Source organism: Muscardinus avellanarius (genome assembly GCF_963383645.1).
Source record: "Muscardinus avellanarius genome assembly, chromosome: 5".
Taxonomy (NCBI): domain Eukaryota; kingdom Metazoa; phylum Chordata; class Mammalia; order Rodentia; family Gliridae; genus Muscardinus; species Muscardinus avellanarius.
In genome coordinates this window covers 135,986,060-136,000,472 of record NC_137790.1, presented here as the reverse complement: position 1 = coordinate 136,000,472, position 14,413 = coordinate 135,986,060, and the positions used below count along the sequence as shown (strand labels likewise).

At 49.9% G+C, this 14,413-nt stretch overlaps 1 protein-coding gene across 5 annotated transcripts in view; it reads left to right on the top strand.

The window, feature by feature from the left end:
• Nucleotides 1-13,466, top strand: part of CEP63 (centrosomal protein 63) — a gene marked incomplete at both ends in the record, with an annotated part of 40,439 nt that extends 26,973 nt beyond the window's left edge. For 2 of the 5 annotated variants that reach the window (XM_080696952.1, XM_080696950.1), the window contains 5 exons: nucleotides 577-714; nucleotides 2,578-2,692; nucleotides 3,880-4,077; nucleotides 5,977-6,063; nucleotides 13,308-13,466. In XM_080696952.1, coding sequence (XP_080553078.1) covers nucleotides 577-714; nucleotides 2,578-2,692; nucleotides 3,880-4,077; nucleotides 5,977-6,063; nucleotides 13,308-13,466 — 697 coding nt within the window. Of the gene's footprint in view, nucleotides 1-576; nucleotides 715-2,577; nucleotides 2,693-3,879; nucleotides 4,078-5,976; nucleotides 6,064-10,364; nucleotides 10,556-11,166; nucleotides 11,447-13,307 lie in introns of all 5 variants that reach the window. The other 3 variants (XM_080696949.1, XM_080696948.1, XM_080696951.1) reach the window with 3 other exon arrangements.
• Between the last annotated feature and the right edge of the window lie 947 nt (nucleotides 13,467-14,413).

Below are 14,413 nucleotides of genomic sequence, written 5' to 3'. Positions count from 1 at the left end.
GTCAGTTTTTTCCTGCCTCCAGTTTGGGTCCCTAACAGAGACAGGCATAGAGGAAGCTAGAAACACCTTAGTCCGTGCTCGGTGAAGCTCCAGATCTGAAGGGAGCCACAGGCCTCTCCCGGAAGGCCTCCCTTCCTTGGCAGGATGTGTAATGATTGAGTCAGCCCTTTTAAAGATATTCCTAAGCCCAGGTTTACCTTTAAGTAGTAGTCATTGCTAGGAGAGGTTTGTAGTGGGTGCTGATAGCCTGGGCTCTGCTCCTTTGGCTTAAGTCTGGTGCGTATTTGTTCTCCCCAGAACTTTCCTGCAACTTTTCACTTGGGCAGACGACATCAGGTGTCAGCTCTGTGGTGCAGCCATCTTGCCTGGCTTTCCCCGTGAAAAGCAGGCCAGGTCCCCACTAAGAGCGGGGAGCAGCATTCCGACTTGTACGCCTGGTGTTCTTTTTCTAACTCGAGACAAGTCGAGGCGTTTCACAGAACTTATTCACCACAAACGTGGGAAATACCGGCTGTGCATGGCTTCTGTTTGCAGAGGTAAAAGTCCTGACAGTTCCGTGTCTCTGTCCTTCCACAGGCCACTGGGGGAGTCCCAGGCAGACAGGAAGTTCCTCTCCCCAAGACAGGGGGACCTAGACAGCGTGCTCTCCCAGCTGGACCTCACCCACGCGAGTGAAGAGCTGCTGCAGGCGGAGGTGATGCGTCTTGAAGGCAGGTAGATAATTACAGACGCACTTCAAAAGCTTCAGGCTGTTAAGATGAATTTTTGATCATCACATGGGTAGGATAAGCTAATGGAATCTTAGTGAGAAAAGGGTTTTTTCTCTGTCATCCACAGATGGCCTTTCTTAGCTCATTGAGCAAACAGAAGCAATTAATTTTTCTGTTGAAATCTTTCTGCCACCCAGTCTCCCAGTGTGCCTGCATCTGCCCCAGACCCTGGTGACCTGATGGGTGCACAGCTGTGCTCCCGTGGCTTCCGTCCACTCGGGGCCTGTTCCTGCAGTGACCGCTTTTCTCTCCTGCATCACGCAGCTTTTTGTCTCTGCCGGATCCTTTCCACTGGTACAAAATAGGCCGTCATATCTTCTGTTGAGGAAAACAAAACCCTCTAATCCTGTAACCCCATCAAAAAGCTATGTCCACGTTTCTCTGTTCTCCCTCACAATCAGAGTCTTCAAAAGCTCTGTTTATACACTGATGGGCGCTCACACTTTTCAGAGCCTTCAGTTCTGCTCCCCCCTACAGAAACCCTTGCGGGAAGTGCCCTGGGAGAGGCCCTGGGGAATGCCGCCCTGCCTCTCTCCTGCCGCGCTCCTGAGGTCCCCTGGGTGCTGGCTGAATCCTGACCGATGCCGCAGCACACCCAGAGAACTCGTGATGTCCGCGTAGAAACAGCTGTGTTTGTCATGCTTCTAAATGTTTTGGCTGGGAAGAGTTTGCTATTTTATTTAAACCTATCAATCATGATCATTTGCTCACTAACATTTTCTGTATATAAAAGAAACAATACAGAAACCATTAGCATTTTTGCAAAGAACAAAAAATTGCTGTTTGATACTTTTGGGGTTATCTTTAAGTGACACTTTTTTGGTTTTGTTTTTGGAAATAAGTGTTTTTTGAGTGTTTTCTCTACATATTATATACATACACACACCCACATACCTCCACACTTGTTTTTTTCCTTTTGGAATACTTATTCTGTTTTCATTATTGAGGTATATATGTATACTTTAGATTGAATAAATGAAGGCTTACTAGTATTATTTTCGATATTGGAACAAAAAGTTACATTTCCTAGCTTTTTTGTTAATGGGCTCCCTTGTATTCTTCCATGATGCGGTGTCCTCTGCCTGGGCTCTGAAGCCCTTCACTCTGGTTTTGTTTTTTGTTTTTTGCGGTTCTGGGGATGGCGCTCGGGCATTCCCCCTCCGAGCGATGCCCCAGCCCTATTTTTTCCTCCACCTGTTTCTGCTGCCTCGCAGTCTGAGCTTGGGCACCTCAGCCTTTGTGGGCCCTGAGTGGCCCATCTCTAGGTTGGACTGGTTGGTCTCTTGTTTTTTTTCCTCCTTTTAACCTCAGTGTTTGGTACTTTGTAAGTAACAAATAAATGAACATCCTGGGATTTTTAGAAAAATGTAAAATTGGAATAAGTGAATATAAATATTGGTGTTCATTAATAAAATAATACCTTACAGCTTTCTTTCTTTCAAAAAACAAGTAAAAATGGGAATTTTTTTCTTGGCAGTACTGGGGTTAGAACCCCGGGGCATTCTACCTCTGAGCTACACCTTCAGCCCTATATTTTTTATTCTTTATTTTGAAACAGGGTCTCACTGAGTTGCAAAGGGCCTCACTAAGTAGCTGAGGCTGCCCTCAAACCATGATCCTCCAGTCTCAGCCTCCCAAGTCCTGGGATGACAAGCGCGCGCTTGTAGCTTAGAGGGAAGCACTTCCTAGCATGTGTGAGGCCATGACTTTGGTCTCCAGTGTGGGGGAAAAGCTGGTAGAAACTGCACTTTGTGGGTTTCAGGATTTTTATTTTGTTTTAAATACATAACTGTATTTCGTCGTACAGTTTAGAATCTGTGAGTGCAACATGTAAACAGCTGAGCCAAGAACTGATGGAAAAATATGAAGAGCTGAAGAAGATGGAGGGACATAACAACGAGTACCGTGTGGAGATCAAGAAGGTGAAGCCCGCGACAGGGGCTGCAAAACGGGGCGCGTGTTCACGAAGGTGTAGGTTGACGGATTGACCCTGGGCATTCTACCCCTGACCTATAGTTCCAGCGCTTTTTAAAATTTTTTTTTTTTTTTTTTTTTTGGTGGTACTGGGGTTCCTGGAAGCCCTTCTACCTCCGGGCTACACTCCCAGACCTATTTTTTATACTTTTTTTATTTGGAAACAGGGTCTCTTACGCCAGTGCGGCTGGCTTCGAACCTGCGCGATCCTCCTGTCCCCGCCTCCCAAGCGCGGGGATGACAAGCGTGCCCACCACGCCCGGCTGGAGATTTATTTTGAAACAGGGCCTCCCTAGGTTGCCGAGAGTCTCGCTGAGCCTGGCCTGGGACCTGTCTCCTCCATTTTATCCTCCCGAGCACTGGGATTGCAGCTTGGGCCAGTATGCCAGCATGGTTCATTGTCCATGGAAGACAGACGTGGTCCCCACCACCACTCGGGAGTGGAGGAGCACCTGGATTGTGTGCAGGGAAACTGCCTTCTTTGGTCATCTAATTTTTATTTTGTGTTCATCAAAGCCTACCTACTTTGAACTCTAATAAAACTTTAAACATGTCTTGATGAAACGCTTTCTAAAACATATATACTTTATTTCTTACCAAAAGAAACTCTTTAAGCTCTTTTTAATGTTTTGTTGTTGAATAAGTTGGCCATGATCCTTCTGTGCCTGGTGTGGCTGGTGTCCTCGCCGGTTGTCGCGGTCTGAAGAGCGCTTCGTCTCTGCAGTGACTGGCCCAGGCTGGTGTATCTGTTCATGCAGCTGTATATAATTATCACGTGATTCTTTGAGATTTCTTCTACTCCTTTCCTGCTCTTGCTTTCTCTGTTTGTTATTTATCATATTCTTTGCAGCTAAAAAAAAAAAATGAAGGCCCCAGCTGCTGTCCCTAGCTAAGGCGGCGGGACGTTGATACCCCCGCGTCTTCGTGACCCGCCTCCTCTTTGGGCCTAATACATGATTACGGGGCCGCCCCTGCCTTCCACGCAGACGCGCACCTTGGGAAATGGCGGATTTTCTGCAGATTCGCTCTGGGGAGTGTCACGTCTGATGCTCACCTTGCCGCGTCTTAGTGTTAATGTGTTTTTATCTCAGTGCTTTTTCCTAACTGTGGGCTCTTCCTTTCTGCCTCTGTGTAGTTGAAAGAACAGATTTTGCAGGCGGACCAGAGCTACAGCTCGGCACTGGAAGGGATGAAGAGGGAGATTTCCCATCTGACTCGGGAGCTGCACCAGCGGGACGTCACCATCGCCTCTGCCAAGTGCTCCTCCTCAGACATGGAGAAGCAGCTCAGAGCCGAGATGCAGAAGGCGGAGGAGAAGGCTGCGGAGCACAAGGTGAGGCCGCGCCCGCCTTCCACGGGCCCCCTCTACCGTGGTGCCTGTCCTCCTGCGAGGGCCCCTCTACCGTGGCGCCTGTCCTCCCGCATGGGCCCCTCTACCGTGGCGCCTGTCCTCCCGCGTGGGCCCCTCTACCGTGGCGCCTGTCTTCCCGTGAGGGCCCCTCTACCATGGCGCCTGTCCTCCTGTGAGGGCCCCTCTACCATGGTGCCTGTCCTCCCGCGTGGGTGCCTCTACCACGGCGCCCATCCTCCCGCGTGGGCCCCTCTACCATGGCGCCTGTCCTCCTGTGAGGGCCCCTCTACCATGGTGCCTGTCCTCCCGCGTGGGTGCCTCTACCACGGCGCCCATCCTCCCGCGTGGGCCCCTCTACCATGGCTCCTGTCCTCCTGTGAGGGCCCCTCTACCATGGCGCCTGTCCTCCCGCGTGGGTGCCTCTACCACGGCGCCCGTCCTCCCGCATGGGCCCCTCTACCATGGCGCCTGTCCTCCCGCATGGGTGCCTCTACCGTGTCCCTGCACGGCATTGATGAGGCTGGGTGGGAGGTGGCTGCACCAGAGGTGTGTGCAGCGTTAGGCATACCCAAGGAGCTCCAGGTCTGACCACTAGACGAGGCTTCCCAGAGGGCGCAGTACTTAAGATCCTCAGTGTGAGGTGGAATGCCGGGAGCAGAGGGAGACGGGTGTGTCACAGGAGGAACAAGCACACAGGGGTCCCAGGAGAGGGCGGGCGGGGCTGGGGAGCAGGGGCTGGCTACCTGCGGGCAAGGCATTCTGCTGTGGGCTTGAGTCAGTGGAGAGCAGCTGTCAGCAGGGATAGAGAAGGAGTCGGGGCAGAGACCCCTGAGTGCTGGCGAGCGGAGGCACGGCGGCGGGGAGAGGAAAATGGGGGCGTGCTGCAGCTGTGTGACTAGCAAAGGGACCTGGCCTTCGTATTGATTGCAGAGGGAGGGTGTGGTAAGCGGGTTTAAGGGAAGATGCCACTTGGGAGTCAAGCTTGGGAAACTGGATGGAGAATGATGCCCCGTAATGAAGTAGAGAAAGGACGGGGTACATTTGGGGGAGGGTGATGAATGTGTGTGAAACGTACGCACAGCGGGGAGCGAGCGGAGGGGTGTTGGCACCTGAGTCTGTCAGAGTCAGTGCCACGGAAGGCTGGAGTCAGCACTGGAATCCGGGAGGCATTCAGCCGCGGGAGTCCAGCACGAAGCCTCCCGCCAGGCTCAGAGATGACTATGAGAAAGCTTAGAGCGCGCAGAGAAGTGACTTGACCCAAACCCAGGGTCGTTTTTACTTAGGTTAAAAAAGGTTGCAGTGAGGCATTTAACCAGATACTCTTGCTAGGGAAGAAGGAAGGCAGGGATCTTCCCAAGTAAGAATCGTGAGGCCGACCAGCTACGGAGAGCGAGCGTGCGGTTTGACAGGAGGTGGAGGCGGAGCCAAAGTAGAAGTTGCTGGCGGAGGATGCTGGCCCCACCTCTGGTCTTTCACGGTGCGGCAGTGTTTAATCACACGCATGTGATTCAGCACATTGCTCTTTAAACACTCCTTTAGAAAGCGTGTTCCTCATGTGCATGTGTGTGATAAAGAATGTAACTTAGCCTAGTAAAACTTAATGCACAGCTGGGCATGGTGGCGCACACTTGTAATCCCAGTATTCGGGAGGCTGAGACAGGAGGATCGCAGTTCACCAACAGCCTCAGCTATTTAGCAAGGCCCTTCACAACTCTGTGTGACCCTGTTTAAAAAAAAAAGACTAAAAAATAGGGCTGGGGGTGTAGCTCGGAGGTAGAATGCTGCTGGGTTTTATCCCCAGTACCGCAAAAAAAAAATTATGTACACAAATTTTGTAAGACACATTTATTATATTTTTTATTTCTGCATTTTCCTTTTCAGGAGATTTCGAATCAGCTGGAATCACTCAAGTCAGAAAATCGTCGTCTTTCTGAAGTGGTGATGAAATTGGAATTGGGTTTACATGAGGTACATAAGTAGAAACTCAAGTCTTCTCTTAAAGCCTTTAAACATTCACGTTGCAAATATTGGTATTATAAAGAATTAGTTAAGATTAAAATGGTGGAATGACCCTTCTGTAGAGATTTTCTCAAAGTGACGGAAGTGAGCAAAATACACTTTGCATTCCAGCAGAGAAGACGGATTTTATATCATGTATGTGGTAAGATATACGTGTGGTCTGTATTGTTAGTAGGAAGAGCAGATATAAAGGACCCAGCACAGTACCTGGCACTCGGTAAGCGTACAGTAAATGCTAGGTTCTGATTTATTATTTGTATTTATTGTGTTCATGATACCTTTTCATTATTAGATATATCATATTTCAAGTGATTTAATTGTATTTATACAAGATATTTAAATATTTTTAGAAGCATTTATTTTTTAAACATTTTAGTATGTACTATAATGAACACAAGTATGAATAATATATAATTCTTACCTTTAAGGTATTGGAGTAATTTAGCAGGGAGGAGAAGAAATGCAAACTTCTATGAAATAAAAGAGAATATGATTAACATTGACACTTATAAATAGTGTAAAACTTTTTAAACTATTTTGTTATAAAATTATAATTTTCAAAATAATACATTTAAGCTGGCCGTGGTGGCTCACACTTGTAATCCCACATTCGGGAGGCTGAGTCAGGAGGATTGTGCAAGTTCGAAGCCAGCCGCAGCTGCTTAGTGAGGCCCTTTGCAACTCAGCGAGACCCTGTTTCAAAATAAAGAATAAAAAGTAGGTCTGGGGTGTCACTTGGAGGCAGAATGCCCCTGGTTTCATCACCAGTACTGAAAAAAAAAAAAAAATTATGATCCCTCTTTTCTTGATGTAGGTCAAATGTCCAAAGACTAAAAATATTCTCTTTCTGTACTTCCAGAGTTATACCTCCCAAAATACAGGTAGTTACACAGTGCTCCCTATTTGTTCCCAAGTAGTTCTTGTTTCATAGAGACTGGAATGGAAGTAAGTGTGCAAAAAACAGAAGAATACTTTATTTCAACTAGAAAAATGGGGAACTGTTATAATCTTTTATATAGATAAGGTTCTCTCCGCATCACCAAGCCATAGCGGATTTTATAACATAAAAATATAAAACTTTTGGATGGCAAAAGACCCCATAAAAAGACTAATAAGTAGGAAACAATCTGCAGACAGATAAAATGTAGCATAAATGTAGCATAAATCATTAATAAAGCTGGGTGTGTTGGCATAGCCCTGCAATCCCAGTACTTGGGAGGCCGAGACAAGAGGGTAACGGGTTAGGGACCAGCCTCGGCGAGTTAGCAAGGCCCCGCCCAAAGTCAACAGGCTGGGACTGTAGCCCATAGATAAAATGCCCTCGGATTAATTCCTAGTACATATACACAGACACATGTGTACGTCTATGTACATATATATGCATGCATGTGTATATACATAAATATTTAAGTGTGTATATATACACACATGCATATATGTACATGCATGCATATACACGTGTGTAATATGTACATGTACGTTCATGGATGTGTACACATGTGTATATATTACATTATAAATATTATATATTGTATGTTATATATTTGTTAATATGTAAGAATTTCCTACAAAGACAAATTTGGTAGAAAAAAATAGGGAAAGGAAGATATATAACTCATAGAAGCAATGTTAATACCCAGAGGACAAGGAAAGCTGTTCAGCCTCCCGAGTACTCAAGAACAGAAAGTGTTCCTTTGCGTTTTGCCTTGAAAGTGACTTTTAAAAACTAGTGCATAGCCGGGCGTGGTGGCGCACGCTTGTAATCCCCGCGCTTGGGAGGCGGAGACAGGAGGATCGCGCAGGTTCGAAGCCAGCCGCGCGCGCTGGCTTAGGAGACCCTGTTTCCAAAAATGAAAATGTAAAAATAGGTCTGGGAGTGTAGCCCGGAGGTAGAAGGGCTTCCAGGAACCCCAGTACCACCAAAAAAAAAACAAAAAAACAAAAAAACAAAAAAACAAAACTAGTGCATAGCTCCCGTTAGCAAAGACGTAGGCCACGGGCCTCGCGCGCACTGGTAACGAGAACGGGGTTGATGCGACTCTCAGGCCGTTTGGTGGCCGCCGTCCAGCTTCCTGCTGAAGCGTGCCTCGGCGTCGTTAGCGATTCCCGTCCCCAGAGAACCCGTCCTGTAGGAGATGTGCAGAAGTGGTCACGGCAGCGTGTGTACAGAGCCAGAAGTTTTACATAAAGCAGGAGTCTGTCTAGATGGTTGGTTTGTGGCTGTCTTTGCCATGAAATTGTATGCTGTCAGTTAAGGCCGCAGGTAAAAATACTCATTTAAATCCTGCTTCCTCCTCAGATCCCTCTAATACTGTAAGGAAAAGATTTTGTTTTTCTCCGGAGTCAAACCCCACAAGGATGAGGAAAGGGCAAGAGATGAATTAAACCCTGGGGGGGGGTGTGCAGCTCCTGAAGCCCCCACGTGCCCTGAGGAAGCCATGCCGGCCGCAGCGCAGCCGTCCCAGGCCTCGTCTGATTTGCGCCCTGGCACCCTCAGAACATTCAGGAGTTGGCACCGTGGATTGCGAGAGCCGTGCCCACCCCGACGGGGCTCTCAGGCGAGCTCGGCAGGCAGGTTCTGCGCGGCGGATCCCTGCCTCCGCCGTCTGCTGGGCGCGCTGCCCTCGCTGTTGGATGTGCGCTCGCCACTCAGGCTTTATATTGCCCTCCGCATCCATTAGCCTGTTGTTGTTAACAAGATACCACCTTTGAGGGACTTGTGAAGGGCGCCTGGAAAAGGCGAGTCTTGAGCTTTTTAAAGCAGTGTGTAATGGTCTGACCGCAGACTCGGGTGGAGAGAGCCCCGTTGGCAGCCAGGCTCCCTCTGAAGTCAGAGTGTGAAGATGCTGCTCACAGGGTTGGAACAATTAGTGGGAGCCTTGCTTACCACCTAGGAGGGTGGGATTACTCCTAAAACTTGGAGTGTTTGGTTAAAAACTTATTTTGTTAAATTTCCTAATTATCTTAATGAAAGCGGCAGCTCTGAGATGCGGCACGTTGTAAAATCCGGTGGTGGTTTGCAGTCCGGCTCCCGCATCCCACGAGCGCCACGTGAGGAAAGGTCTCGTAGCGGGTGTCACCACGGCTACAGAGTGAGTTCCAGGCGTACCTTAGGGCTGTGTCTCTCTTAGGTAAAGTGTGTTTGTCCAACACTTTTTTGTTGTTTTATTAATGCACTGCAGCTGTACATCCTAGTGAGCTTGAGTGTGATAAAGACATCCGTGCTCACAGCTCCCGGTCCTGGCTCCCTTTCAGAAAGATTTTCAGAGAAAGAGCCAAGCCCAACACATTAAACTCTGAAGAAGATCACCATAATTTTGTAGGATGCTAATAAATTTGTGGTCATTCGAAAAAAATAGTCCTTATATCACCAAGAAATACCTGGACTTGACGAGAAGCAGAATTTATGATTACGGAACCAAGACCCGATTTGGAGTAATTCTTCCTGCCATCCTTGAATCCAGCTGTGCCTCCTCCAAGCTTATCCGCGGAGACGCCGGGCTGCGTAGGAGTGTTCAGGATGGGTGTGTTTCAGTGCCGCTGCCCACCAGCATGTGTGTTAGCGCCTGTTGTTGACCTACCTTCTCCGGGCTCGTGGTACTCTCCTGTGGCGTCCAGCGCTCTTCAGCTGCCCCTTGCAGGGGATCGTGGCTGCCGTTTTCTTCTTTCGCCTTGTTTTTAGTTCTCAATTATAGCTCTTCTGTGTCCTGCTTCCATTCCCAGCCCTATTTACTTTTTAAGTTTTGGGGGTACTAGGGATTGAACCCAGGGACATTCTACCTCTGAGCTGTACCCCCAGCCCTATTTTTTTTATTCTTTATTTTGAAACAGGGTCTCACTAAGTTGTGGAGGCTTCACTAAGTTACTGAGGCTGGCCTTGAACCTGTGATCCTCCAGTCTCAGCCTCCCAAGTACTGGGATTACAAGCGTGTGCCACCACGCCCGGCTCTGTGTTTTGTATTTTTTTTTTTTTTTGAAAACAGGAACTGGTTACCACATGCTGGTTTGGAGCCTGCAATCTTCCTGTCTCAGGCTCCCAAGCCCTAGGGCTACAGGAGTGTACCACTACGCTCAGCTGAAGAACTGAGTCTCTTAGTCTAATAGGACTAAAGCCAAATGTTCACTTTTTTCAAAGCAAAGCCATAGGTTAACTAATTACAACCAAAAACCTTGTGTTTTTCAGCCAACAGGATCACAGATCACATGCATTCTTATACAAATTAAGTGACTCTAGTATTCTTTTTTATTAGGCAAAAGAGATTTCACTAGCAGACGTTCAGGAGAATTATATTGAGGCATTAAATAAATTAGTGTCTGAAAATCAACAACTACAGAAAGATTTGCTGGATACCAAGTCTCAGCTGGAAGTTACCACTCAGATGTGCAGACACAAGAGTGACGGTGCCTTTACATCGCCGCCCAGCAACACAGCTGGGCTCAAGTAAGGCTCCCGACGCGCTGTCACTGACACAGCTCTCCTTTCAGAATGTCTGACTTACAGAAACGCCGCACTCACTCGCCGCTCTGTGTTCAATTCTGAGGCACAGAGTGTGTGAGGAGAGCTCTGGGCAGGTTAGAAAACGGGGGGAGGGTGAGTTGGGCTTTAGTCTTCTGCCCTCTGCGTGCGGGCCTAGCAGCGTCTCCCTGCCCCGGTCGCCCGTCTCAGCTCCCGCCGCCCGTAAGGAGCAGAACTGGCTTCATAAACAGCTGCCCATGTTCCTGGTCAGGTAACAGATGCTTCAGTGACAGGCCCCTGGGCTTCAGCTCACACACGTGGCTTGTGTGTTTTCCTACTCACAGCCCTGCTGCCCGCCCCCAGCCCCACACGCTGCCCTGCGGCCTGTGCCCCTGGCCGCCCCCAGGCCGCCGCAGGTGCCAGGCAGGGGCCTGCAGCAGGCGCTGGGTGCTGGGGCCTGGCTGGCACAAGCACCTGCTCACGGGCGGCTCCTCTTGTGAGTGGCAGAGCCTTGCCTGTCGGCCCCTTCGTTAGGGTTAAGCGAACTGCTGTGGCTCTAATTTCTCATCTGTTTTGTTTCCTAACCTGCTGTCCAGGCCAACCCACGGCCAGCCCCGACATGATGGGCTAAAGACGGAGCCCTGCAGGACAGGCCTCCACTCTCCGAGAGGACCTGCGTCGGCCGCCCTAGCGCCCAGGCACAGGGCGCCGAGCCCCCCGAGCCCCCCAAGCAGCCCCTGCAGCTCTACCGTCTCGCTGCCGTCATACTTCCTGTGTCAGACCTACTCTTTCCCCTCAGTGCGGGAGCCCAGCGAGGCCAACCTCTCTGAGACCATGTCTGACAGTACGAATGACCAAGAAGAGTTTTTATCTTCGGTACGGAGCCCCTCTGACCTTGCCAGCTTACTAGTGATATTTAGTTATATTTAGGTGAAAAGGGTTTTTTCCCTTACTGGTTCTCTATCATAGGGGTCTTTTGTTATTCGCATGTATTTCTGTCTCACAGTTTCTCTGGTGAAGGGGTACATCATCCAGCCAAGATGACTGTTCAGAATACACCTAGTTCTGAAACATGAGTCTCAGGTGTTCATTTGTCTGTAACCCTAGTTAGAATCCACCTTCCTGTTTTTTTTCAAGAGAAGGCCAATTCTGTGCTAGAATGGCTGGTTCTAGGAATGTCTGGATACAAAGGTGGTTCTGGGTGCAGACAGGAAGGGCATCTAAGGGGCGCTGTCAGGGGCGACGCCGGGCAGGGGCGGGGGAGCCGGGCTGCCGGGCCCCTGGAGCCTGCCTTCTGCCGGCCACTGTCTTGGCGTCTGCCTGGGCGCCCACGTCCTCCATCGCCTGTGCTCCTGAAAGTTCAGTATTTGTGACTTTTTAATGTTCCAAGTCCACAGGAAGGTTTTCTTTTAGTTTTAAAAATAAGTTATTTCACTTACTTGTAATTATGTAATCCAAAAAACCCTGAAAACGAGTTTTCTTCCCAAGTTTGGCAACAAAACTCTTTTGGTACCAAAACCTCCTCTGACTTGAACTGACGCGCTCTGTATGGTCGTTCAGCTCCGTGTCAGCCTCCCTGCATCTGCTTCAGCAACCCCGTGTGTGGCTGCGCGGTGGGACCTCGGTGGCCCTGCTGGCGAAGGAGCGTGGGTCTGGCTGCTCCCTGACCCGCCGCCCAACGCCACGGGGGCGGGAAGGTTGAGCTGGCGGCCGACTGCACCTCCCCCGAGGTGGCGCCTCCGGGGCAGCACCGCACGGCGCAGTGCAGAATGGGAAGCTCAGCCCCTGCGCTGGATGGTGCGGTTCCCAACCTCAACACAGTCGAGAGACTTACGCTTCTGAACCCCCCTTCTCTTTCACAAATAGAAACTGTAGGGTCAGGCGTGGTGGCACAGCCTGTAATTCCAGTACTTGGGAGGCTGAGCAAGGAGGATCACAGGTTCAAGGCCAGTCTCAGCAATTTAGCAAGACCTTGTTTAAAAATAAAAAAGGCTGAAGGTGTAGCGTGGAGGTACAGTGCCAGTGGGTTCAATACCCAGTACAAAGAGAAAAGAGAGGAAGACACTGGGATTATAACCTGGCCAGGGCGAATTGTTTTGGGACTCGGCATAGGCCGTGCGAAGGGGGCGCGTGTGCGTGTTGTACGTGTGTTTCTTGAGGCGCTGTGATTCTGAGGCCACTCACAGTGTTGAGGGCAGCGTGATAGAATGTACCGCTACACCTGTCACTTCCTGCGTTAACTTTCTAAATCGGAATTCTGAAACCAAGCACTGCATGGAAAGGTCTGTGGACTAGAATTTTAGGGGAGGGAAAAATACTGATTTCAACTGGCATCTGATTTATTATTGATAGATTTTTGGCACTCTAAGATGGAAGTAACATTTAGCTTATTAAAGTGAGTTTGAAATAGACATTAATTACGTTCTGTTCTGGGGGACAGAAGGATATAAAAGTCTAAAGTGAATATTCAAGTCCAAATTGAGATTTTCTTTAGACCAATAGTAATCTATTCCATTTATATCAGGCTTTCCATTAATACAACTTGGGCTAGAAAGGGAGAGATCTGTGTTCATTTTTCAGAACTTACTGATATTTTTCTTTTATTGCTTTTGTCATTAGGATAAAAACAAAGGAATGTCTCTTCAGGGGGAAAATCTTGTTAGCTAGAAAATATCATGAATAATGTATCTCGGGTATAAGCTGCCTCCCGCTCACGCCACGGTTGTTCCTCTCCCAGAGTTCCGTGCCTGTGACCCCCCTGGGCTCCATAGCCACCAAGTTTTTGGAAGAGGAGGAATTAAGGTCACATCACATTCTAGAGCGCCTGGATGCCCACATTGAAGAACTGAAACGAGAGAGCGAGAAGACGGTGAGGCAGTTCTCGGTCCTGAAGTAGGGCGGGCCAGGCCTGGGAGGGCCTCGCAGGAGCAGCTCCTGGACGGGACGCGCGCCTCAGAGATGGCGCTCACCGCTCACCGACGGCGAGACGGACCTGACACGTGGCTACCTCGCTCAGACGTTTCCACTGCACTGGGTTGTTTGAGGGACTCCTTCCAGCAAAAACGTGTGAGAATAAACTACTTTGCAGACTTCCTCTCACGCGCATATTTATTACCATGACGTGATCCTCCGCGGGAGTGCTGGGCACTAGGTAAAGAACGTAAATAACCACCGGGGCTCCGCAGGGGAGGTGTGGGCGGGAGCGCGGCCCTGCTGGACTGACCGGCCTTCGCGGCGCGGCCGGGCTGCAGGGCAAGGGGCCACGCTGACCCCGCGGCAGGAGAGCAGAGGAGCGGAGCACCCGGCCCTGCCGAGCCGAAGCCGCCTGCCAGGAGGTTCAGGCGGGAGGCTGAGTCGAGGCACCTGCGGGCCCCGAGGGCGGCAGGCGGTGAGGACCACGGGCCTGGAGCCCGCTAGAGGGTCCTGCAGTCTGCCCCCGGCAGCCTTCCATCCGCACGCACAAGTCCTGGATTTTCTCCTTTAAAAACCAAAGCTACTGCCGGGCGAGGTGGGCACGCTTGTCATCCCCGCGCTTGGGAGGCGGAGACAGGAGGATGGCGCAGGTTCGAAGCCAGCCGCGCTGGCTTAAGGGACCCTGTTTCCAAAATAAAAATATAAATTAGGGAGTGTAGCCCGGAGGCAGAAGGGTTTGTAGGAACCCCAGTACCACCAAAAACAAAAACAAAAACAAAAAAAACCAAAGTTACTTGTGCCTCTGTCTACTGCTCCCAGGTTGCTCCCCTCGCAGGCGTCCCGGGAGGAGCTTCTGCAGCCCCACCTCCCCCCACCTCTGAGTCTGAGCAGGGCGGGCCTCTTGTCTAGAATTTGCCATTCCATGGGCAA